General features: G+C 45.4%; 1 protein-coding gene and 2 long non-coding RNA genes across 4 annotated transcripts; 1 reads left to right on the top strand and 2 right to left on the bottom strand.

Moving 5' to 3' along the window:
• Nucleotides 1-279: 279 nt before the first annotated feature.
• Nucleotides 280-3,951, bottom strand: LOC148379678 (uncharacterized). The gene is made up of 2 exons (XR_015855066.1): nt 3,819-3,951; nt 280-2,933 (listed from the first exon to the last, which is right to left on the bottom strand). It is a non-coding gene; the product is annotated as an uncharacterized LOC148379678 (long non-coding RNA).
• A 2,493-nt stretch (nt 3,952-6,444) lies between these two features.
• Nucleotides 6,445-7,405, bottom strand: LOC148379677 (uncharacterized). The gene is made up of 3 exons (XR_015854774.1): nt 7,285-7,405; nt 6,929-7,001; nt 6,445-6,772 (listed from the first exon to the last, which is right to left on the bottom strand). It is a non-coding gene; the product is annotated as an uncharacterized LOC148379677 (long non-coding RNA).
• Nucleotides 7,406-17,310: 9,905 nt separating this feature from the next.
• Nucleotides 17,311-21,285, top strand: eomesa (eomesodermin homolog a). 2 transcript variants are annotated; one of them, XM_088366041.1, is made up of 7 exons: nt 17,311-18,424; nt 18,791-18,945; nt 19,459-19,580; nt 19,775-19,933; nt 20,007-20,068; nt 20,144-20,871; nt 20,983-21,285. In XM_088366041.1, exons 1-7 carry the CDS (start codon nt 17,730-17,732, stop codon nt 20,994-20,996), a joined length of 1,935 nt encoding a protein of 644 aa, XP_088222167.1. In that variant the 5' UTR covers nt 17,311-17,729; the 3' UTR covers nt 20,997-21,285. The 2 variants fall into 2 exon arrangements, with proteins under 2 accessions (XP_088222167.1, XP_088222165.1); XM_088366039.1 differs by having other exon boundaries at nt 17,314-18,424; nt 20,144-21,285.
• Nucleotides 21,286-23,105: the final 1,820 nt, after the last annotated feature.

Below are 23,105 nucleotides of genomic sequence, written 5' to 3'. Positions count from 1 at the left end.
TAGGCTACCGGATGCCCTTGCTGCCACGACTCCTCCATTTTTTTATCCGGGCTCGGAACCAGCAGTGGCTGGGTGCAATTGAAGCTGCGCCATCTGCACGTACGGCAACGGCATGTAGGCCCGCCACTCAAAAAAACATCCAAAACAAATAAATCAAAATAATATGACGCCATTTCTTTCCAGGCCATGTGCATTATCATCGGCCAGGGCTGGAAGAGCGATTGACGTGCGCCAGAAGTTGGTCAGGCAGATACGGATAAATGGTCTAATTCAAAAATATATCCAGCTCCAGATGATTTTGTTTTGTGCAAACACATGATGGAAAAAAAAAGAAAATTCATCAAAAATTGTATTTCTCTTCTGGAGAATATTTTTAAGTTCAAGTATATAAACAGAAAGATGGTTAAAAAGTCATTTTTAGTTCGTTTTATAAACATAAGACGGAGTTTCAGCAAGTGTCTCATTTCTGTGATTTGATTAATTCTTATGAAGTCTAATAACCTTAAACGCCCTTTGTGTATTTTCCAGAAAGATGGCTTGTGCCTGTCTCTCTGCATGACTTTCACCCACTCAGCCCCCCGACTTGAGACACGGCCGGCCGTATTGAGCGTCCTGTGGCCACATTGACAAGGCGTATTAAAAGCCAGTAGGTGGTCTCTTTCTGTCACCGGGCAGAAGCCTCTCGTCACACTACATTAATTACATGCAGCTCTGCGCTTGATAGCGCTTCACACGTGGGGATGCTCCAACCAGGACTTATTTATCGTGTGCACCGCTAATGATAAAATAAGCTTCATCCTTAAGCGCATCGGACATAAACAAACACACTGGCGTGTTTATTGAAAACAGGTGGCTTGATGCGCACGCTTGCCCGTTTGCATGATTTGTCAGGGGCGAGCCAGCGAGCGGCACACTTTGCTGACCTGACCCCAGCGTGAACTCTCTTGCCCTTGCAATCCATACGTATCATTTACCCAAGGCCCTCCCTGCCGTCTCGCCTAATTCATGGAGGCGTGAAACACCTCGTAATGCTCAATCACAGCGGGGCACAGCGCGCTAGGAGCCATCCAGAGTGACAGCGCAGGCCCCGCCGACCGACCGACCCACCGACCGGCCGGCCAGCCGGCTGAGGGGAGAAATGCCACATCGCCCTTAGGGAGGGAGGGAGGGAGGGAGGGAGGTGGAGGAGATGGCGAGAAGGATGCGCTGCTACAGGGCTTTGCAGACAAGACAAGATGGGGGCGGGTATTGTCTTTAAGGTGCCGTTATATTTTGATCAATGCCAAATCACGTCTTATGCAGAACCATATTTTGTTTCACTTCAATTCCTCCAAATGGGATATCATGTAAATAGGAGTCTATTGTTAAATGCGAATGCAAGCTTTGGGAAATTGAATGCACGCTTCCATCTAGTCTTTGTGTTATTCATAGAAACGCAAAGACAGTACGTAGCCACGACGCTCAATCTGCCTTGTTTGATTTAAACAGCCAGCAGCCGGCTGGCCAGCCGGCCGGACAATATTACATTTCAAATCAAGTCACCACGGGCAAAACAAGAGAAAAGTCATTTGTGGAGTCAATATTTTTGCTGAGCTTACATTTCACTCGAAATATAGAAGATATGCATATGAAAGACATAATATCACGCTTGGCTGTGTTTTGCGATCGACTATTTTGCCTCAACACTGTCAGAGGTCCGATTTACACAGATTTTCAAAATTATACAATTCCAATGCAGGGATGTTAATTACTATTAATTAAAATGATTCCATTATGCGTACTCCAAAGTAGTTTTAGGCAGATTCGTTTTATCCCACTAACACTTTTTTTGTTGTTAACTAATTGAAGTAACTTTAAATTACCTACAAGAAGGTGTCTTGCCTGATTTGCAAGCAAAAGGGGGGGAAAAAATGACTGAAAGAAGTTGGGAAGGAGAGGGAAGGGAGAGAAACGCGATGGTGAGGAAAAGAAGCAACAGACGGAAGTCACACTCGAGAACAGCGAGGTGTGAAGGAAAACGACTTGATGGTGTTTAACGGCAGATTTTTGGACTGCTGTTTTAAAACGCGCCAATGTGCTGTTTAGCTCTCTCTTTTCTAATACAGCAGTTGTTTTTCTTTTACATGTTACTCACAAACCCCACAACATTTTAAAAGTCTACCCCTTATTTGTTTGGATTTAGAAAATGTTTGTAAAATATACGGCGTAGAGAGGATGGAAGTCAAATGTTTGGTTTTGATAATCAGTTCAAATTCAAAAAAGCCGCCCGCTTTGAATTCAAAAGCTATAATGCATTGATTTAGGGCTGATAAAACAGCAAACGTGGCAAGCAGTATTCCACGTAAATTATTCTGACTCACTGACACCTGCGCCACTTGTAAAAACATGACTTGGTAGCATCTGAAGAATTTTTACACATAAACCTCCAAGTGTGAGACACTGATGGCAGAGGGATCCATCCATCCGTCTGATGCAATAAGGTAATATTTTTGCGGAAAGTCAGCACAATTGAGGGCTGGATCTGCCTCCACACTGACATTGTCCCTCTTGTCCTTGCCCCCGCCCGTGGACCCGTGCCCAGGACCAGACGAGCTGCCCACTGCTCCAGTTAATCATATGCAGCGCCATAAGGAAGCTTATGCCGGTGGATGGCGTATGCGGCCGGACAGCGGATGGATGGATGGATGGATGGATGGATGGATGGATGGATGGATGGATGGATGGATGGATGGATGGATGGCGAGAGCCTGCCTAAAAGGACCGAGCGGCTTGGCACCAAAGGCCTTGGCATGAATTTGACAACAAGCAAAAGAAGTACCGGTAAACCCCCTCTGACTCCTCCTGCTGCCCAGGTCCTGCTGTGGGGTGCTTGACCTCACTGATTGTGGACACAGAGTCCCTGCTGACCAGGACAAACACCGTCACTTCAGGATCTGGGAAAGGAGACAAAAAAAAAAAAAAAAAAAATCAGCAAGGGCACATTCAAAGCGCGTTCCCATTCTAATCCTATCGAGCAGAATCAATACTTTCGGGAACAGAAATTGCGAGCTGGGCCCTCAATTTGGAGCCATCTCACCATCCAAAACGGGTGAGCCGTGATTGCTTGATAACTTCTGCAACTGTGATGTCATTTTTAGAATGGCCGCCTGAGTTGGATTTGACTGCTTCATTCATTCATATTCCACAAATGCAATAATAATCAGAATATCTTTTTTCGATGAGCGGGGTTGTATAGAACATATCGTTGTCAAGAAGATTTTTGTCTTGATTCCCGCTCTACTCTCCAATTTTTTGGTCACAATTTCATAGTAGTAGGACACATCCACCTGTTAGGGTCAGTAACAACTGAACAATGGTGGATTGTTGAGGCATCAGTGCACACGGACTCATATGAACGCACGCATGATGTGAGCAAAAGAATGTGGCGGAAATAGTAGATAGGTGTCAAGCAAAGCATGAGTGAGTTGACTTTCATTGAGCGCCATCCGCAAAAAGAGCAGCGTGGATTGACAGTGCGCCGCTGAGGCTGGCTGGCCTCTGGCCGCCCGTGACCTTTGGTAATTCTTTATGTCTTCACACCTCTGCAAGACAAGCTCTGTCATAGCAGCACACATGACATGACACACTCGACCCCCCCGCCCCCCCGCCCCGCATTTTACCGTCTCTTCAATTAAAAGCTTAATGGATGTTTTAACACTCTGCCATTCTAACGATGGCATCCTAATCTGCCGCTGTTGGATCTCTGGGAGGTTGATGAAGGAGGATGGCTACACAATCTTACAGGTTAGATCTGACAATCTAATCATGGTCATACTCACGCGCAAGACCCCAATGGGTCGCCCTCGTGGTTGGGCCGTCGAGCCGAAGAGCCACCATGGCTGCCACTTTGCATCTTTGACACCCAGGGAGGGACACCGCGAGCAGCCTGAAAAAGTGAAATGCTTGAGACACACATGGCTTGAAGACAAATTGGGATCGACCAACCCAAATGTATGCCCCGCCCACTTTTTGCAGCACACCTGATTCAAATGGTCAGAAAATTAGCAAGGGCTGCAGAAGCTGGATAACAATGATTTAAATCAAGACATGGAAAACATGCAGGACACCACTCATATTTTGAAAAATGTAGATGAACTTTTAGCTTTAGCATCTCACTGAGAATCAACACCTCTAAATCGCTGTCCGTGGTCCTGAGTTGGAAAAAGAGTCAAAGAGGAGATCCCGCCTAAAGAGTCTGATGAAGAAGGAGCTACAAGCTCTCCACGTACCTTCCCACGCTGACCTATGGACACGCGCTGGAGTTAAAGCGTTGCTCCATCCATCCATCCCCCTCACTCTCACATCTTTCCCTTGCACATTTGGGCATATGTGTGTGGGTTGGATTGGAATGTGTATGCAATGCATGGAACAATAATGGAAAAAAACAAGTGTCGAAATGAATGTTCACGTAGTGTGAATTAATTTATAACAATTAGCATGAGTATTATATCACTTCTGAATACAGTCCAGGGACGATGTGAAACACTAAACCCATGTCCACAATTGTTCATATTATATAGATGTGTGTGTGTGTGTAAAAATATTGCATTTGCTCGCAAAACAATAAATCATTTCTGATTAGGAAACTCATAGGAAGGAATCCCAATTTAGTTATTGGTGGTAGCAACAATTTGCTACATCTTTGCATCCGTCCATCCTCAGCTGCTCCAAATATTCATTCATTGTATCTGTCCTTTCACTTACCCTCCCTCGCTCCCTCGCTCCCTCGCTCCGTAGTAGCAAAGTTGAACTTGTGCCCCCTGCCTGCTTGTTGACCTCCTTGGTAGAGTGCTGCGATCCCTCCATGATCACCCGCCCCCTCCCCCCACTCCCCTTCTCCTCCCCTTGTTCTTGCTCTTTCAGCGCAGCCGACTGCCAATCCCGCCTGGCCGCCCCTTGTCGTCTCGCAGAAGTGCGAAAATAAGATGGCATTGGATCTATTAACACATTGGGCTGAGTGTTAGTGAGGGGGGGCGGGGCGAGGGGGGGGGGGGGGGGGGGGCTCTGCCGAGACCACTCTCCCAAGGTTCACCGACCACCGTTCAGGCCTGATACTCTGGCCGGGGTGCAAGGTGGAAGGAAGGCTGTGGAGGAGAATGTGGGCAATTAGAGCACCTTGATAGCATTGTGAGTGTTAGTTTGGAGCACGCTTACACTCGCCCCAATCTCCGTTATGGCAACCAATAGACTTGATCGATAGCAACATGTACGGACAAGTGGAATCTGACAAAAGCCTGTCTGTAAAAAGCAGCGGCAGATTTGGATGGACCTGAACGTGACATCATGGAGATGTGTTTTTTGTAACATATGCCTGCGTGTGTCTGCACAGCATCAAAACCCTCTCAGCATATTTTCTATTCATGAAGGTAAAACATAAACTGCCATTTCTCAGATAACCTTGTTCCAATGTTATGATGACTTTACACGTGCTCGCAGCCGCAGGATTTTATTCCTGAACTTGTTGGCACGGCGAGATGTAATGTGTGTGTCTATCTCTGAATGTCTCTACCTCGGTGTGATTGCACGCCCACAGATCCACCAGCGCCGTCACAACAGCCACACAAAAAAAAAAAAAAAATCAACCTCACAACTTTTTGTCACACTTCAATCACATAATATGTTGGGAATTAATAGAGTGTGTTTGCTGCTATTTACTACGTTTTGCTTTCATCACAAGAGAATAATTCAAGGAAGGCAATTGGCGTTGGGCAAATCCGTCTATCTTTTTAAAAATGGATGTTCAAAATGTGCTGTTCATTTGTTCTCCTGGCAAAGGAGCGAATTCCACCGGGGCCCCTCTGCCGTACAGCATGTGGCCCTCTCTCGGTTACCAAGCAGAATAGACCAGATATTTACAGGTGTGAAAAGATGCATTTTTCGAATACAGTGTGAAATTCTTCTGTTAAGTCTGCTCTATCCAATACGCCTGTTCACAAAAGGACGGACGGACGGACGGATAGAGAGAGAATCCAAGGAGAGACTTCTTGCCTTCTTTCTTGGCTCCGTATTTTCGAAGGAGCCGAGGCGTAGCTGAGTCTTAAGGAAAAAAAAAAGTGATAAAATATACAGTGAGAAAATGTTTCAAGTGTCAGGAATTAAAAGGGAGCACGGTGGTACAGCAGGATGGCGGTAGGGGGTTGCTCGCTCCTCAAGCGCTGCTCGAGATCACTACAATCTGTTTGTCTGACTTTCAGAGAGGCCGAGGAGTTGTCCCGCTTCCGTAACATCGCAAATGCCCAATTCAGGTCCAAAGGGCGCTTCCGCTGTTTTAACGCATTTATTGAAAATGGATTGTTGACGGGGAAAAATGTTCGGCACGGCAATTAAGGTTGTGACGAGGCTTCGTGAATGTGTTTTTTTGCTTGTGAATTTGCTCAAATGAAAATCCAATTAAAATAGCACACTTTGTTTCACAGAATAGAAAATAGATTTCAAATGAAATCCTCCAGTTTATCAAAAAAAAGAGCAACTCATTTTTGTGACCTCTTTAGTAAACTCCAGTAAACAAACAATTGAGTTTTCTACTGACAGAATGAGGCAAGCAGTCAACTCAAATGCCAAAAAATTGAGCAGTCTTTAAGGAAAATGCAGTGTATTGATCGAAGTCAATTCTGACCAACGCCTTCCTGCATCCAAAGCCATCAATATCCACGAGTCCATCGTCACAATTGCTGAATTTGCATCTTTCCGTTCAAAGCAAGCTCAAGTTGCGCAATCCTTCGCAAACACTCTCCTGGAACAAATGAAAGTGATGGAATTTGTTTGGAGGCAAAGCGAAAAAAGGGGCAAAGGGAACGGGACAATGTGTTGAGCGCTGTCGTGACCACACACCCTCACCCGTCGAGTGTGGCTCGGAGCCCAGAATAAATGGACGCTGGGTCTTGCCTACCTTGCCATGGAGAGACAGACAGACAGACAGACAGGAGTCAGGAATCCAAACGCGCCGCTGCCAAATTTCCTCCCTGGGAAAAACAAACACACTTCAAAGAAACGCTTGAAAAACGTACAAAGAAATACAACAATGAATAGAAAGTCCTCTTAACAGCCTGCACTATATTTCTTTGTGAAAATCCTAATTTGCTGTCCTGCTAAATAAGCGCAGGCCCCGTTGAGGCCTCTGCTTGTTTTCTCCTGCCACTTTGCACAGCTCTTTAGCGGCGTGGCACTCCAGCGCTAGTTACAGCCATGACACACCGAGGGGGCCGAGACAGCCCTTAATTAATGGGAGGCAATCTCGCAGTTTACCAGAAGCTTTTGATAGCTTTTAACCAAAGGATTATCATCACGCATTAAGATGTATTTAACCTCCAGCGCTAGCTCTGTTTCAATACGTATTAAACAGACCATTAACTGAAGGAGGGAGGGAGGGAGGGAGGGAGCGAGGAGGGAAGGAGGGCTCAATTAAAGCACACAAAGGCCAATGCGCTCAGTGCCCAAGATGGCGCTAAATCACCCAAAAAAAAAAGGTGTACATTTTAAAAAATATTTTTGTCGAATTCTGTCCAATTTAAACATACTTTTATGAGAGTATATTAACCTTGAAATGTACTTTTGTTTTTGTACAATCATTTCGAGCACTTCCTGTTTTCAGCGCACGTGCCGAGTTGTTTAGTGAGAAATATCCAAGTGCAAACGGGAGCCAAAAATCTCCCGAAATCTATTTTCTAAGTTGTTGGCTTTTTACAAAAACAAGCGTGCTGTGCCACACCATGGACGCCTTGCCAGGTCCCCCGCTGAACAATGATGCTATTGTTCTCTCCGAGAAGAAAAGTGGCGTGGGCCAGCACGTTTATCAATTTTCCCTCTTTCGCCCACCGCTTGTTTGTCATGCCATGGCAAAGGCCCATGTTTGATCCCAGCAGGTTGTCATGTGCACACGGTATCACCTAAAATTAGTCAAGCGCCACAACGATGCAAGAAGGTTCAAAACGCTACTTATTTTTTTTCCTTAAAAGCTTTTCGGTGGCATTTTAGTAGCAATTACAAGCATGGCCTAAAAATGCGGTGTATTGTGCTCGCTAAAAGAAAAGCATAAATGAGGAAATAGAAGCCAGCGAGCTCAATTGTAAACAGACATGACAGCTTTGTCATGCATTTACTGTAAGTGTTAATGAGTTTACAGATCCTTTCTTCCTTTGCCTTCCGTCTTCCTGCGATGAGTGTAGTGAGAATGACGTGGCTCACTAGTTAAACGCATTCTCCATCACATGTCATCCAAGCCAAGCTTGCCCCCACCCCCCCACCCCGCCTCCTTTCTGGCTGCAGGATGTGGCGCAACGCTTTTCTCGGCTTGTCTTTCTCTGAGATGATTAGCCTCAAAGTTTTTGTCAGGGCATGTATGTTCCAGACAGATCGAGATGGATAGATGGATGGATTTGCGGTTGAAACAACACCATGAGAAACCCTCATTGTATATTATTGTACTGTATCTTAATGCCTTTTAGCATGGAGGCTAGCCCGCAGGCGCCTCGGATGGCGCTCTCCACGTGGCTCTCAATATGGGAAATGACAGATAGGAGGGAAGGAGAGAGCCAAACATCAGTATTCGAACTGCCATCCAAACAAATGCAGCGGTATTATGACGATGCGTATACACAGGAACTTTTCCAACGCTTGGTTCAAAAGGCTTGTAAAAGAAATCATAATTGGAAATAATATTTTTAGGATTTGATGGAACCGGACGAATGAATATGCTCTCAGTACCATCACCGCTGCCCTCTTCTCGACCTGTTGACCCTGAGAGGGACGGACCGACGGATGGATGGATAGAAGGACAGTTGGACGGATGGATAGACAGTTGTATGATGGTGATGGTTGAAAAATATTGCTTGAACTGCAAATTGCCCCTTTTCGGGGTCCACGAAGTGATGTCGAACGGGGAAGAAAACTTCCCCAATGCGCCGGGGCTCATGTGTCATTGCGCTCAAGTGTAACAAAGTTGAAGTGGGCCAAGCCAAGAACGGAGGCCTCAGCTGCGACTGAGCCGAGCCAAGGCCTGCTGAAGGCCTTTGCTGAGGTGACAAGAGCAAGGGAGCACAGAGCCAGTGCATGTTAGTTAGCTTGCGCGTTTGGTAAAAGTGCAGACAGCTCGGGAGGTGCTAATGAATGCCGGGCATTGCTAAGCGTACTGTACGCCGGCTCCGGGCCGCGCAGCCTGGCAGCCTCCTGTCCCTCCTGCCCGTGCGAAATGTGAAAGATCAACCGGTTGGAGGGAGCAGACGCGAGTAAACACGCTCGAGTGCGCGTAGCCTTTTTCGAACGCGTGCGCACATGCATTGACGTACACAAAAATACAATCGCGCACACGCTTCCGCGCTCGGAGCCAGCCACACAAGCCCACTCTCAGGCCTGGCTCACTGGCATCATGAGGGCTCCAGCCAGGCCAAGCCATGAGGCCTCAGCTGAGATGATTCAAGGCTCCCTGCTGGCTTGTCACTCACTCGGCCAGGTGGAGTTGGACTCCGGAATGGCAGGAGGACACCAGCACCAGCACCAGCACTACCACACACGCACACGCACACACACACACACACTGACTTGTAGTATTTGAAAAATATAAATATGGCTGCAAAAATTTGGTGGTGAACACAATAGGGACAATGATCATGATCTCAAATTATTCAAGTAAATACATGGTGATTTTTTTTTTTTTGGTAGAAAGCCTCTGCCTTATTCTGCACTCTGGTTGTGTGAATAATAACACGCTGATGAATCATATTTTGACTCATTAATATTCATGCTTTTTCCACATTTTCAATATACATAGCTCGTTTAAACCAAACGGGTGCTTGTGAATTTCAGTTTCACACTTATGATCCATATCTGACCATCTGTATGTCTTTTCATATGATTACAAATGGAATTTCAACTTTTCATTCAGCGTGAAAAAAAAGAGAAATAATGCACATAATTTAACTTAAAATGAAGCAGTGAATATGTATAAATATGCCTCGAATGGCACATTTGCGTTCAATGTCTTTGACGAGCTGCCTCAACTTTCCTCCTCACAGTAAGTTGAGTCTCATTAAAAGCTCTTTGCAAGTTGTCTGGAGATGTATCTATTCATTAGCTTCAAAAGGGTGTCATGTGTATGAATTATGCTAACAGGATCTAATTAGCAGATGCAAATGAGGTTAGTCAAAAATTGTAGCGGGGGAAAAAAAATAGGAAGAAAAGCTCCATGGGATAGTTGGAGATCGACAGCTCACCATCCGCCCCCACGCTGGGCACCAAATGTGATGGTTCGCCCCTGCTGCTGCTCTATACAAGAGGCAGGACCGAACCATAAACACAGGCGTGGGGTGGACAGACAGCTGTTCACAAGGGGACTTAAGATGAGATTGCTCAAGGTTCGCTCATCGGTATCACGTCACGGCTTACACTTGTCCTCACTACTGATGATTCCTCTCAACTTGCATAAGCAGATGATGGGAGTTCACATGAAGAGGACTCACTAATAGCAGCCGCCTACAAGCTCCTGCCGCTGTGACATCAGTGGCCCCAGATTGTGGCAAAACTGGCAGGACTCGGGGAGCGTACCTTCTGGCCTCGGCGGCACGCGAGGCCAGCGGGCTGGGCTAAGACGCGAGCTTCACCTATTCTAGTCAACATGCAGGAAATCTCTTCAGCAAAAATATACTCTGAATTGGTCTGAACAACCCCGTTCTAGAAATGGATTACAATTAAATGAATAAAAAATAAATCAATATTTTTTAAAAAAAATCCCCAACTATTTCATGATAACACTGTTTTTCGCAGTACATACTAGAGATGAACTTAATGGATACATGTGCAAATGTACTGCACACACGACCATGACTCCTATTAACACTTCCAGACTGTACAGTACGTGCCATTAAGTGGCTCGGCGTGTGTAAAAGTGAAAAAGAAAAAAAAAAACACTTTGCAAATGGCTTTATGTTGTAGACCTCACCCACTCACATCTTCTATATCCCTCGCAAGCGACTGCCAAAAAGAATGCCGATAAAATTAAGCATCATTTTGCCACCCACAAGGCCACCTACTTACAGTTGAACTCAAATGTCAAAGTTTCTGCATGTTTGCAGCACAAACTTTGCTCCATTTTTATTCTCATTTAAATCATATAGCGGTGCAGTTTTACACAATATGCAATTTGTTTCCATCTTTGTTTTGGACGTTTGTTATAAAGTTCCATATCAACGTGTTAACTGCGATGTAAACAAACGTATAGCGGTTTTTCTCTCTTCCTGTTTTCACACTTCCCACGTGAGTTGAACGTGTCGCATTGTCCCCCGCATGAGACCCCCAACACGATCGGGGAGCTCCTAGATGAGTTTCTGATTTATTTCAACTGGATCATCAGCCCAAATAAGAGCTTTGCGATGCTTGTAAATCATTCTGGCTACCATGAAAACAAATGTGAACGCCTTCCAGAATATTCAGCCCATATAAATGGAATCCACCAGGTTTACGTGCGGCTTATGTCATCGGTCCCGTTGTATGGAGGTCGTCGCACAGAAAGCCGCGCGCAGAGACCTCCACCGTATCTGACCCACCAGCACAGAAGGATAGCCAAACACTCGACAGACGCCGGTCGGGAACCGATACGGTCTCCGTTCGTTCGTCATGAGACTTGGATATGCATGCTGACTGCTGTTCATAATTTCTTATCCTTGACACCTACCCCTCCACATCCACACGTATACTTGTCAAATATGACACGTCAACCCACAAGGAATAGACCAGGTTGCGGTACCTCTACGAAACCTGCCTGGAGTATACTGCCCCCTCTAATTGATTTGAACATGAGCAGCCTCCAAATTGACAATGGAAACGCTTCGCACTCAGCCCTCAGCAAAACGAGGCCTTCTGTTCGTTCCCGCACATGAAGAAGACGGGACCGTGGACCATGTCCATGCTATGTGGGAGTCCCTGCTGTTTCGGTGGCTGCCAGGCAGGCAGGCAGGCAGGCAGGCAGGCAGGCAGGCAGCCTCGCTTCTCCTCTCCTCTCCTCTCCTCTCCTCTCTTCTCCTCTCCTCTCCTTGGCTCGAGAACGGCGACAGCCCATCTGATGTGGTCCCCCATCTGACAAGCGGCTCGCTTCCCTGGGCCCAGACGGCTGGAGGGACAGAGCAGGAGAAAGAGGCCGCAGATTGTTGTAGAGCATTTACATGTAAATACAGAAAGCGGGCCTGGGTCTCAGTTCAATATTGAAGGTGTCCGCCGCTCTGAGGTCCCTCTGTGTATGCATATATGTGTCTGTCGGTCTGTCTGTCTGTCTGTCTGTCGGTGTGTGTGTGTGTCTGTCGGTGTGTTTCCATGTATGTGCATGGCATGATCCCCTACATCTAAATTAAACAGCTGCCAAATTGCAGCAAATGTTTTAATACAAAAGCATTGTGTGGGCTGTAATTAGTATATCTAATGGATGCTGGATGCAGAAATGGGCACCTTTTCAGTGAATAATTGGCATTTCTTTAAGTCCGACAGCATTGTATTAAACCCAGCAATATAAATAAACACCAATTTATCAAAACAGGGCACGCATGATTTATTTTTATCTTTTTTCTAAAGTGAAGTGCGTTCTGAAAAGACACCATTTGTATCATTAATGCTAAGCTCCCTCTTCGCATATGCCTGCTTGTTAGACAACAAGTCACTTCGGGCTTTCCTGTTTTTTTGCTCAAGAAGCTTTCATACTGAGCGAGAGATGTGTTAAAACTCTACATTCTCACTTCTGACTCACTGATTTAACCACATTCAAAGAGAAACAGCATCAGAATACTCCTGTGGTGTAAATCTGTTTGTGTTGCCTGCCCACCCCCCGCCACCTTTAAAGAAGAAAAAAAAACAAAAAAAACAAGTCCTCTTGAAATGCAGTTTTTGAGTCCGGGTGAGCAATGTGATAAAAGCCCAGCTTGTTTGGCAGTAATTGTGCTGTGGGGAGAACACAGAGAACCAGAGCCGCTCCTGCCTTGTGGTTGGTTGCTCGCTTGCTCGCTCGCTTGCTTGCTTGCTTGGTGGCCGCGGCGGCTCCATGCAGGGGACCTTCTCCGCCCCTGCACGAGCGAGGCTTTTCTTTGCGTCCAGGCGCTGAGTCGATACAAGCGTGTCAGCCTCCCCTTACACCTCGGATGCCCCAGAACACATACATCCAGTCTACACTGTCAAACTTTTAGCACCTGCTAGTTTGCTGCGCTCGGTCCCTTATGTCAATTCAAAGAGGAGAAATGGGTCAACAAAGGTTGACGCTGAAATGGGGGTGAGGGTGAAAGCTGGGCCGGCCGCCCGGCCAATCAGCTAGCATGTACTTGTGGCCTTGTCACTTTAAACACACAATGACTTAGTATACTGAAGGGAATGTCACAACCGGCTCAGGCGCTACAGATTTTTTTAATGACTACTTTGCGTCCCTTCTACTTGTGTTGTGTTCTTACCAACAATGCAGTGCACTTACAATTCCACACGAAGGGGCTTTGCGACTGTGACGATCATGATTTCAGTCTGTGTATTTTTTGCGACCCTCCTACACTCTGTAAGTACGGGAACAGATAGGGAAACTTATTTGAGCGTAATATGGCTGCCTAAAACTCCATATGTCGTGTCAGGGCTGCTTTTCCCACTTTCTAATGCAGTAATCCAAAAATCATGTTATCATGCCTTGGGGATTGAAATACAGTGAGTGCAGCTTCAATCCGATTTCCATGAATGCCGCGACGTGGTCCCCCCCTTCTATTTTTTTGTCAGTGGATTATCACTGCCCACTGAGACCTGTGCACATGCATGCCGCAACACGCTGACAGAGAAATTTACAGTATAGTATATCGACATGAGCCACATATCCAATGGAGTGGTGTATTTCAATGTATTTCCAGGGATTGGATGACGGCGCATATATATAGAAAGAGCATTCCCGTGGGTCTCGCTCACTGACTGGAGATTACTCTTTCATGATGAGTTGCCTCTGCTGTAATGACATTTCAAAAAGCCAGCAAAATGCATCAAACATGAATATGTTTTACATAGTTTTATTGTCTTTGAGTAGACATTCCATAATATACATTTAGGCCAGTCATGGGTAAACGCCCTGTGCGGTTTACATCACAGTGAAGATAAGAATGGAGGTCCGAGTGGATAGGTTGAAAAAAGAAATAAGGTCGGCACTCAATTTTGTGCACTGTTGCATTAATATCATCAGCACTATATAAAAAAAAATAATAATATACATGTGTGGATATGTAGACTTGAAATAAGCAATTACAAGTTGTTTTTGTGTCAAAATTACATTTTGCATAACATAACTGAGAATGGAAATGATATTGAGGAATACGTAGAGTGACGAAAATGAGGGAAAATATTTCCAGCTTCTCACTCAGCGCACGCTTTGAGTACCTTAGCAAGTATCTCCTTAGCTGATCTCCTGGGCTTTCGCACGCCTCTCGCTCCTCAAGTCTCCTCAATTGTCAGTGTGCAGCGCTAAGCTTTGTCATTTGTCTTCTCTGGGCTATTTGTTGGCGAAAGTGGAATTTGGAAAAATCGCATCAGACGGCCCGATTGAACTCGCAGGATCCAATCGAAAGCGGTCGTGAAGTCCCAATCAGGGTAAATACTGTATCTACGTACGCATATTGTGCACAAGAAGCAAGAAGAACATGTGTTAAAGCAATATGGAGCCGACAACGGGAATCCATCATCAGCCATCCATTATCTTTATGGACGACAATGCTTTGATGACAGCACGTCAAAATACACATCTTTGATAAAGTCGCAAGATGAATTCCTGCCACTAAAAATGTTCCGGGGGCCGATGATTTGCGAAGGAGCGGGGATCCGGCGCACATTGCTCTTGCTCCTTTTCCCAGCAAAGCCTCCCTCCAGGGGTCTGGGTGGCGAGGATCTCTAATGAGACTTGCGTTATTAATCCTTGCAATGGGCTACATGAATTCTGTCCCGAGCAAAGGCGTCGGCGGCCACCTTGGCCCATAAACCTTGGAATGTATTCCTTTCATGTGCTCTCTTGATGATCTACTCTGACAACAATATGGTAGGACTTCCCTTCCCCTGTCGCGCGGGCCCTGGCCCAGGGTCATCTCAGATCCACTTGGGCTTTTATGGGTGGTCAAGAAACATGCTGACAGGTCACAAGTGGGTGCTCCTTTATGAGGAGGACCTAAACATCTACCTCATTTGGAATTAGTTTATTTATAGCCGGCCTGTAAATCACATTTATTTTGTTTTTTCGCTTTCAAGCAGCAAAAGAGTCTTAAGGGGTCCTTTTGGAAAATACTTGCATGGGTGGAGTAAAAACACACCACGTTGTCGCCGTGGTGAATACGGTGGGGAGCGCTGCGATTCCATCTCAAGTCATTTGTGGGTACAGTAGCGGATTTTACTAGACACATCGCAAAGGCGAGGTCATGAAAGCCAGATGTTAATGTCACATCAAGCGTCGGGCGGACGTTGATATGTGAGGCGGTCATTAAGGAAGTATGTGACAGCTTTGGCTTGAAATACTCCACCTTGGCTCTGGTTGCACGCACACAAACACACACACACACACACACACGCACACTATTTCTATTCTACCACACATTTGCTACTTTGATAATCCAACAGGGGTCAAATTAAAACCGTTGTTATTCACGTCTATACTTTCGAATGAAATGCCTTTGAACAAGAACCGGTACATTTGTACCTTTACCTGTGAAAATATTTGGAACTTTTCAGGAACTGCAAATTCATAGTAAGTTACGTATGTATCTTTTCTAAGAGTTTTGCATAGGCCTTAAAGAAGTCTTGGGTAAAATACGGCCCGGGGGCCTCATCCGGCTCACCCGCAGTCTTTGACCGGCCCTCACATCATGTCAGATTGTAACCCAAACGAAAGCACGCTTTTATTTTGAAAGCTGTGCTTTTCATGTACACGAGTGCGGATGTGAGGAAGCGAGCACCGCTGTTGGACCTGGGATTTGGGGAAGGCTTTCCGCTTTCGATGGGCAGACGGTGCGTGCTGCGCAATTAGCTCCAGTCCCCCGATGGCCCGAAAGCCAGCTTCGCCGTCCCGTCGACGGCACCAGCCAATCAGCCTCCAGCCGAGATCCTTCCTCAGCTTTTCACAGATTTGTATCCCCGTTTTGCCCGTGGATTCATCTCATTCAGCTACTTGTATTTTATCCCGACACACATCCACATATGGATACGCACACATTGTCACAAGTTCACTTTAGTTGAGGATGATGCAGTGATGTGATGCAAGTGTGATAACAGTAGGGAAAACCTGCTCGGTTGCTGTCAAGTATGTGAAATGATACACCTGAAATAGCCACTAGAGGTCACTGTTTATGAGACATGCCGATCTGAAAGTGGAGGTATGCAATAATTGTTTGAGAAGATATGCACCAGCACCTCCTCAGCGTGTGAGTGCGTGCGTGCGTGCGTGTGCGCGCATGTGTGCCTACGTGCGTGCGTAAGTGCGTGCGCGTGAGCACGCGTCTGCGTTTGCGCGGCTGCCAGAGAGCGCACGAGAGAATGTTGGCTGTTTCACATTGTATAGAGAATATTTCATCACACATTTCTGTTGTCCGCATTACATTTATGTATTTTTCTATATTATTTCGTTTTTGATTTCATTTGACCACCTGTTGGTTAGTGTCACAATGTTTTCTCTTGATTTTAAATGAATTGCTCAATTGCGAGCTGAATTTTACAGCATCGTTCGGTACTTAGAGAGTTTATTTTAATACATTAAATGTTTATCATTGATTATCACAATAAGATGTCGTTTTGTGTGTAGATGATTTTAAAAAATCTATTTCTAAATGATTGCGTATTTATTGTTTGATTTGCAATTGCAACTAAGACCCCGTGTGGAATTTTCACGTCGGTTTGACACTTATTTTTCACAAAATATTACGTGTGTTCAATTTGCATTTTAGTCGGCGGGCGAACCCGGATGGAAATACAGGCAAGTACTTGAAGTAAACCAGGTGCACGTGTGTTGCTTTTTTATTGTTGTTGAGTTTTCTTCAGGGTGAATATAAACTGTGATGGCATGGACGTGGTGGTGGTGGTGGTCCAAATATCGACAAGGAACTCTGAGAGGTGCGTAAAAGGAAAAAAATAAACAGTAAATTATATCATGATTCGACTAGGTTTTATTTCATCACCATTTCGCGGCGGGCTCTTTTGGAGTGCCATTAGGGCGAATTCTGCATGGGAAAAATACATTTAATCTGCAGATGTGCTTATTGTGGTTTTGACGGAGATTTTAAAAGACAAAAAAAGAGAAACGCGGCGACATCCATGACAAGCGTGCTTCTAATAAAAGGAGAGAGAGAGAGAGAGAGGGAGAGTGAAAGAGAGAGAGAGATTATTTCTAATTGAATTAGAGCTCCGGCTCAGCCATTGGCTGCGTGCAGAGGCCCGGTGCCCCGGTGTGCTCCCCTAAAAGCTCCTCCCCTCACGCTTCCAAACACTTGGCTGTGCGGAGGAGCACATCTTATAAGGGCCTCTAAAAGTCATGTCTGTGCTGTGCCATCATCTGACCTGAAAAGCCAGCGGAGATAAGGAGAAGGCTTGTGAACGCCCGCCCGCCCGCCTGCGCCCGCCCGCCCGCCCGCGCCCCCTTCCATCACTGATTCTGGAGGGAGCAGGGCCCCTCTTCTTTTTTGTTGCCTCAGACTGACCCAGGTGGACACGTCTTCAGAAACATGCAGTTAGAGAACATCCTCCCCAGCGCGCTCCCCAAGACCTTTTACAACCTCTCCTCGACGGACAGCGCAAATAACAGCCCGAGGCCGCCGTCGCAGCTCGAGTACCAAGAAGTGGAGCGGGCGGAACCGGAGTCAAACACTGCTCCTAAGAAATACCTGGCGACCGTGGGGAACGGGATGATGACTGACCCAGAAGGAGACACGTTCGCCAAAACCGGGCCCGATGGGAGGAAAGGCTCCCCGGTGCTCGGTGAGGACGAGCTGACCAGCGGCCGGCGATACAACTTAGACGAACTCGCTTCTGATCGCTATTTCATCTCGTCTTCTCAGGCGAGTTCCGACATGGCAAGTCCGTGCTCCCTCTTCCCTTACGCAGGCCAAACAGGCTCCGTGTACACGGGCACCACCGGGTCCAGGTACCCGGCATCCCTTCACTACGGGTCGGTCCTGCCACCCGCAGGCTTCTCCTCTCCGTCCGTTTGTAGCGGCCGGAGTCAGTTCGGCAGCGGGGGCTACCAATTCAGTCAGGGTCCCGGTTGTTTGTACCCGTCTTACCCCGGCACGGGCATCGGCTCCATGTCTCTGCCCGGCTCCGGCGCCGGCCCGAGAGCGCAGGTCTATCTCTGCAACCGGCCTCTCTGGCTCAAGTTCCACCGGCACCAGACCGAAATGATCATCACCAAGCAGGGCAGGTACGCATATCAAGAAGTCTTTTATAAAATCACACCGTGCGCGATTTCATATATTTTGATTCACTTTTACGCATGGATGTATTTTTACGTGCGCGATTTCATATATTTTGATTTACTTTTACGCATGGATGTATTTTTACGTGCGCGATTTCATATATTTTGATTTACTTTTACGCATGGATGTATTTTTACGCACGCTCCGTTTTTTTTTTTGTTGTTGTTGTTTTTTGCTCATGATTTCCATTTAATACAAGTATTTTTCGTTGCTGACATATTACATTCAATCCAAACAAACGATGCATGATACATAAAAACGAATGTAACTTTTAAATAAAACAAAAAAAAATGTCTCGCTCCCTTTCGCAGACGGATGTTCCCCTTCCTGAGCTTCAACATCACCGGATTGAACCTCACGGCCCACTACAATGTCTTTGTAGAAGTTGTTCTGGCCGACCCGAATCATTGGCGCTTTCAAGGGGGGAAATGGGTCACTTGCGGCAAAGCGGACAATAATATGCAAGGTGTGTTCAAAATTTAAATAAGCCCCTTGAAAATAGAAAACGTTATAATTGTAGCTCTGTAAGTATTAAATGAGGAAAATAACGGTAAAGGTAGAAATGTGGTTTTGATTCTTTTATGATCATAAAGGCTGTAAATACATTTTAAGTGCTGTAACAGGTCAAATTCTAAGATGACAAATCTACACCAACAAAATAATCGGTCAAAGTTGGGATTTAGACTTCATTTTATTATAGGAAATATTTTTTGTTAAATGTACCAATTTTATTTTCATGATTGAAAGCTTTAAAATGAAGACGACAATTATTAGATCCGCATAAAAATCCAATAAAGGTGTACATTGTGATGCCTGTTTGTTTTTCGGTGTCGTTTTGCTGTAACATTTGAATTAACTTTCAGATAAATTGACAGTAGAGAAAGGTTGCAAGTCACAAATAATTTCAAGACATGACTGCTTTTTTTTTTTTTAAAGGTAAATCATTTTCACATGTACGTATATGATCTGAATTTTATAGGTAACAAAATGTATGTTCATCCTGAATCCCCAAACACTGGCGCTCACTGGATGAGGCAAGAAATCTCTTTTGGCAAATTGAAGCTGACAAACAACAAAGGAGCCAACAATAATAACACTCAGGTATACACCTCCTGTCTTCATTTTCACATTTTCTTAATTTGTGTTATTTTTTGTTTTTGCATGTTGAATATGTAATCATCTTTAAGCAGGTTTGCCTTTTTGTTTTTGTATTTTTATCAGGCCAAGCACCAATTTTACATGTCAAATATGAAGCCGGTGGTGGCACTAAAGCTGTCATGCATTTCCTTTTGCAGATGATAGTCTTGCAATCCCTTCACAAATACCAACCGCGGCTGCACATTGTCGAGGTGACAGAGGACGGCGTGGAGGACATGAGCAACGAGGCCCGAACTCAAACCTTCACCTTCCCAGAGAACCAGTTTATAGCCGTCACCGCCTACCAGAACACAGATGTAAGAATTTGTATCCCAATTTTCATTGTTCTGTCTTTTAATACGTATTTGTTGATTTGTTGTTGTTCTCCAGATCACCCAGCTGAAGATTGACCACAACCCATTTGCCAAAGGCTTCCGGGACAATTATGACTCGTAGGTTTCAGTGATTAAGCTTGCGTCGAATGTCGCTTTCCCGTCTAACGGTCAACCTTTTGCCCATTTAACCAGAATGTACACGGCGCCAGAGAGTGACAGGCTGACTCCATCTCCGACAGACTCTCCCCGCTCCACCCAAATTGTGCCGGGCGCTCGCTATGCCATGCAACCTTTCTTTCAAGAGCAATTTGTCAATAACTTGCCGCAGAACCGCTTCTACGGCAGCGAACGGGCCGTGCCCCAAACCAACAGCCTCCTGTCCCCGCAGAGCGAGGACGCGGCGGCGGTCGCCGCCGCCGCCGCCGCGTCGGCCCAACGCTGGTTCGTCCCTCCGGTCCAGCAGCCGGGCTCCAACAAGCTGGACCTGTCCTACGACAACGATTATTCCACCAGTAGCCTGCTGTCCTACGGCATCAAACCTCTGTCCCTTCAGACGTCCCACGCCCTTAGCTACTACCCGGATTCGGCTTTCGCCTCCATGGCGGCGGGCTGGGGCAGCAGAAGCTCCTACCAGCGCAAGATGGCCACGGGGCTGCCCTGGTCCCCTCGTCCCAGTCCGCCGGCCTTTGCCGAGGAGCAGCTCGGGGCGGCTAAAGACAAGCTGGCGGAGGAAACGCCGGCGTCGGCCACCGGCTGGATGGAGACGTCTCACTCGTTGAAATCGGTGGATTCTAGCGATTACTCGGCGGTGTGCAAGAGGCGCAGGATGTCCCCCGCCGGGGGCTCCAGCACCGAGAACTCTCCCACCATCAAGTGTGAAGACTTGAGCGCTGAGGATTACAATAAGGACAACCCAAAAGGCATGGGTTATTATGCATTCTACACAAGCCCCTAAGACTAACTCAATATAGTAACCGAGTGCTCGCCGTTCCTTGTTAATGTCTTTTTGTTTTTTTCTCTTTTCTCTAAAGGTGCCAAAGCTTAGTGTTGCTCCCCCCAAGCAAGCTGCACAAGGTTATTTTCCCAGGCCATACCTGAGCCGAAAACATGCATAGTGATTGTTGCTTTTGAACAAGCATGTCCATTTCTAAAATCCATTTATCCCCAAAATGCGATTTGCTCTTCCCCGTTCTTTCCTTGTGTATTTAAGTCGATTCCATTGTACAGTATTTGTGCACTTTAGAATGTGATGTACCTTGTAAAAAAATTGTCTTCATGGAGGTGTTAAATGGAATTAAATAAAGTTGCTTTTCATAAAGCATCATCCAAATGTCTTTTTGTCTATGATTTATTCAGCAGAGCACAATATTTACTTCAGGTATACATGTCAGAATTTATGATTGCACATTTGGAACTTGCTTGCACGATAATTAATGCAACGTATGAATCATATCGTTCTGGCCCTTTTGTGAATTCATTGCTCCTCATTACAGATGACTTGTGAAAAAGTCAAATGGATCATGCAAATAAGCTGTCAAGGCTTCTTGCAGTCAGCACTGTCACTTTTCCATATACAAAACTGTCAACATGGTGTTCAAATATATCGATGCTCCGTAAAAAAACATCAAATGATATTTGGTGTCACTGGAAAAAGTATTCTAGGATTCTAAAAAGGATAAGCAGTGTAGAAAAATTGTCCAATTCATTTTTCAGTATGATGCTGAATACACCAACAAACAACATTGGATCATTTCTTTTTTTTTTACAAAAAGAGCAGAACTATGATGTCCTTTTCTAAGCAAAGTGGTCATAATATTTGCATAGTGTACGTCTCCTTCTCACCTGTTTGCCTTCCCTTCAAATTTGAATTGATTTGCATGCTGGCTTTCTAATTAATTCTGTTGTCAGACTGGTTGACAAAAGGAGGAGTCTTACTCCAATTAACACCTCCTAACAAGGTAGATTACCACGGACTTTAAAGCAAGCTGTAAAAAAAAAAAAAAAAACAGCCTCCCTCTTGTGGGAATTGCAGCTTGAAGAATGAAAATGTTTGCACTTATGTCAGCAGGTTTTTTTTTTTTTTCCAAGCTGTCCATTTTGTATTGTGAACTTTTTTTCAAACGTTATGTTTACATTACAATTTAGAAATGACATGTTTATATTACAGGTGTCTGATAGACATTCCAAAATGGTGCTAGTCCTCAGCATGGGGGTCAATGGATGTATCTCCCTCGCTCAAGCCTTCATGCAAGTAGGACGCTGATCAATAGCAGGTAATCAATAGACACTCGGCACAGCATGCGCCCACAAATTCTGATCATAATAGCAGATAGACAAGATAACACCTGAAAAAATGACCATCTTGCTATCACGCTTCCATAGAATTCTGTGTTATGTCGATAACTGGCGGTCTGTTAGGACAAGTTTTTTGTTTTTGTTTTTTATCCTCAGAGTGTGTCCATGTCCTCATCTGGGGCTTTTTGAAAGTTCATGGCAGATGAGAATTTGGAAACAGTGTAGCCAAAAAGAGCTTTTGACATCTTAACACAGATGACGTCCTTAGGCTCTTTCTTCACCTTCAGTCACACACTATTACTGCTCTCACAGGCTAAATTTAGCCATGGGCGCGTTTGTCTTTCGCTCCACATTTTTAGATGTCTCTTTGACCAAAAGAGAAAGAATGGAACAGTGGCCATTTGTCGTGATTATTTTCACACTATTTAAAGGGATGTGTTGCTGAGTGTCAACCCTGTTAAATGACTAGCAAAATAAAAACAATTCAATCAATAATTCATTCTATGTTTAATGAATCTAAATATGACTTGTTGAATTGAAATATTTCATGATGTTCTAATTTGTTGTTGATATATGTGAAGTTAATAATTGAGCGATTATTTTGTGCAAGTGTACCCAACGGTGTGACCGACCGGTGAGCGTGTTTACAGAACAAGCATATGAGAGGCATTGATTAGCGTGGCTCATAGTTTCGATGACTTGAGGTGTTTTTGCAAGCGACGTAACACACTGGCCCGGCCGGGTCTCACTTATCTCCTCCGCTGAAACTGCTTCATCATTGCTGGATGTTAGACGGAGCGCTGAGCGAGCGAGCGAGCGAGCGCACGGCTATAATGCTCACAGGTCTGTTGGAGTGAGA

This window comes from Syngnathus floridae, chromosome 21 (genome assembly GCF_059516105.1).
Source record: "Syngnathus floridae isolate MCC-2025c chromosome 21, RoL_Sflo_1.0, whole genome shotgun sequence".
Taxonomy (NCBI): Eukaryota; Metazoa; Chordata; class Actinopteri; order Syngnathiformes; family Syngnathidae; genus Syngnathus; species Syngnathus floridae.
This window is presented reverse-complemented; position numbering and strand designations above follow the sequence as displayed.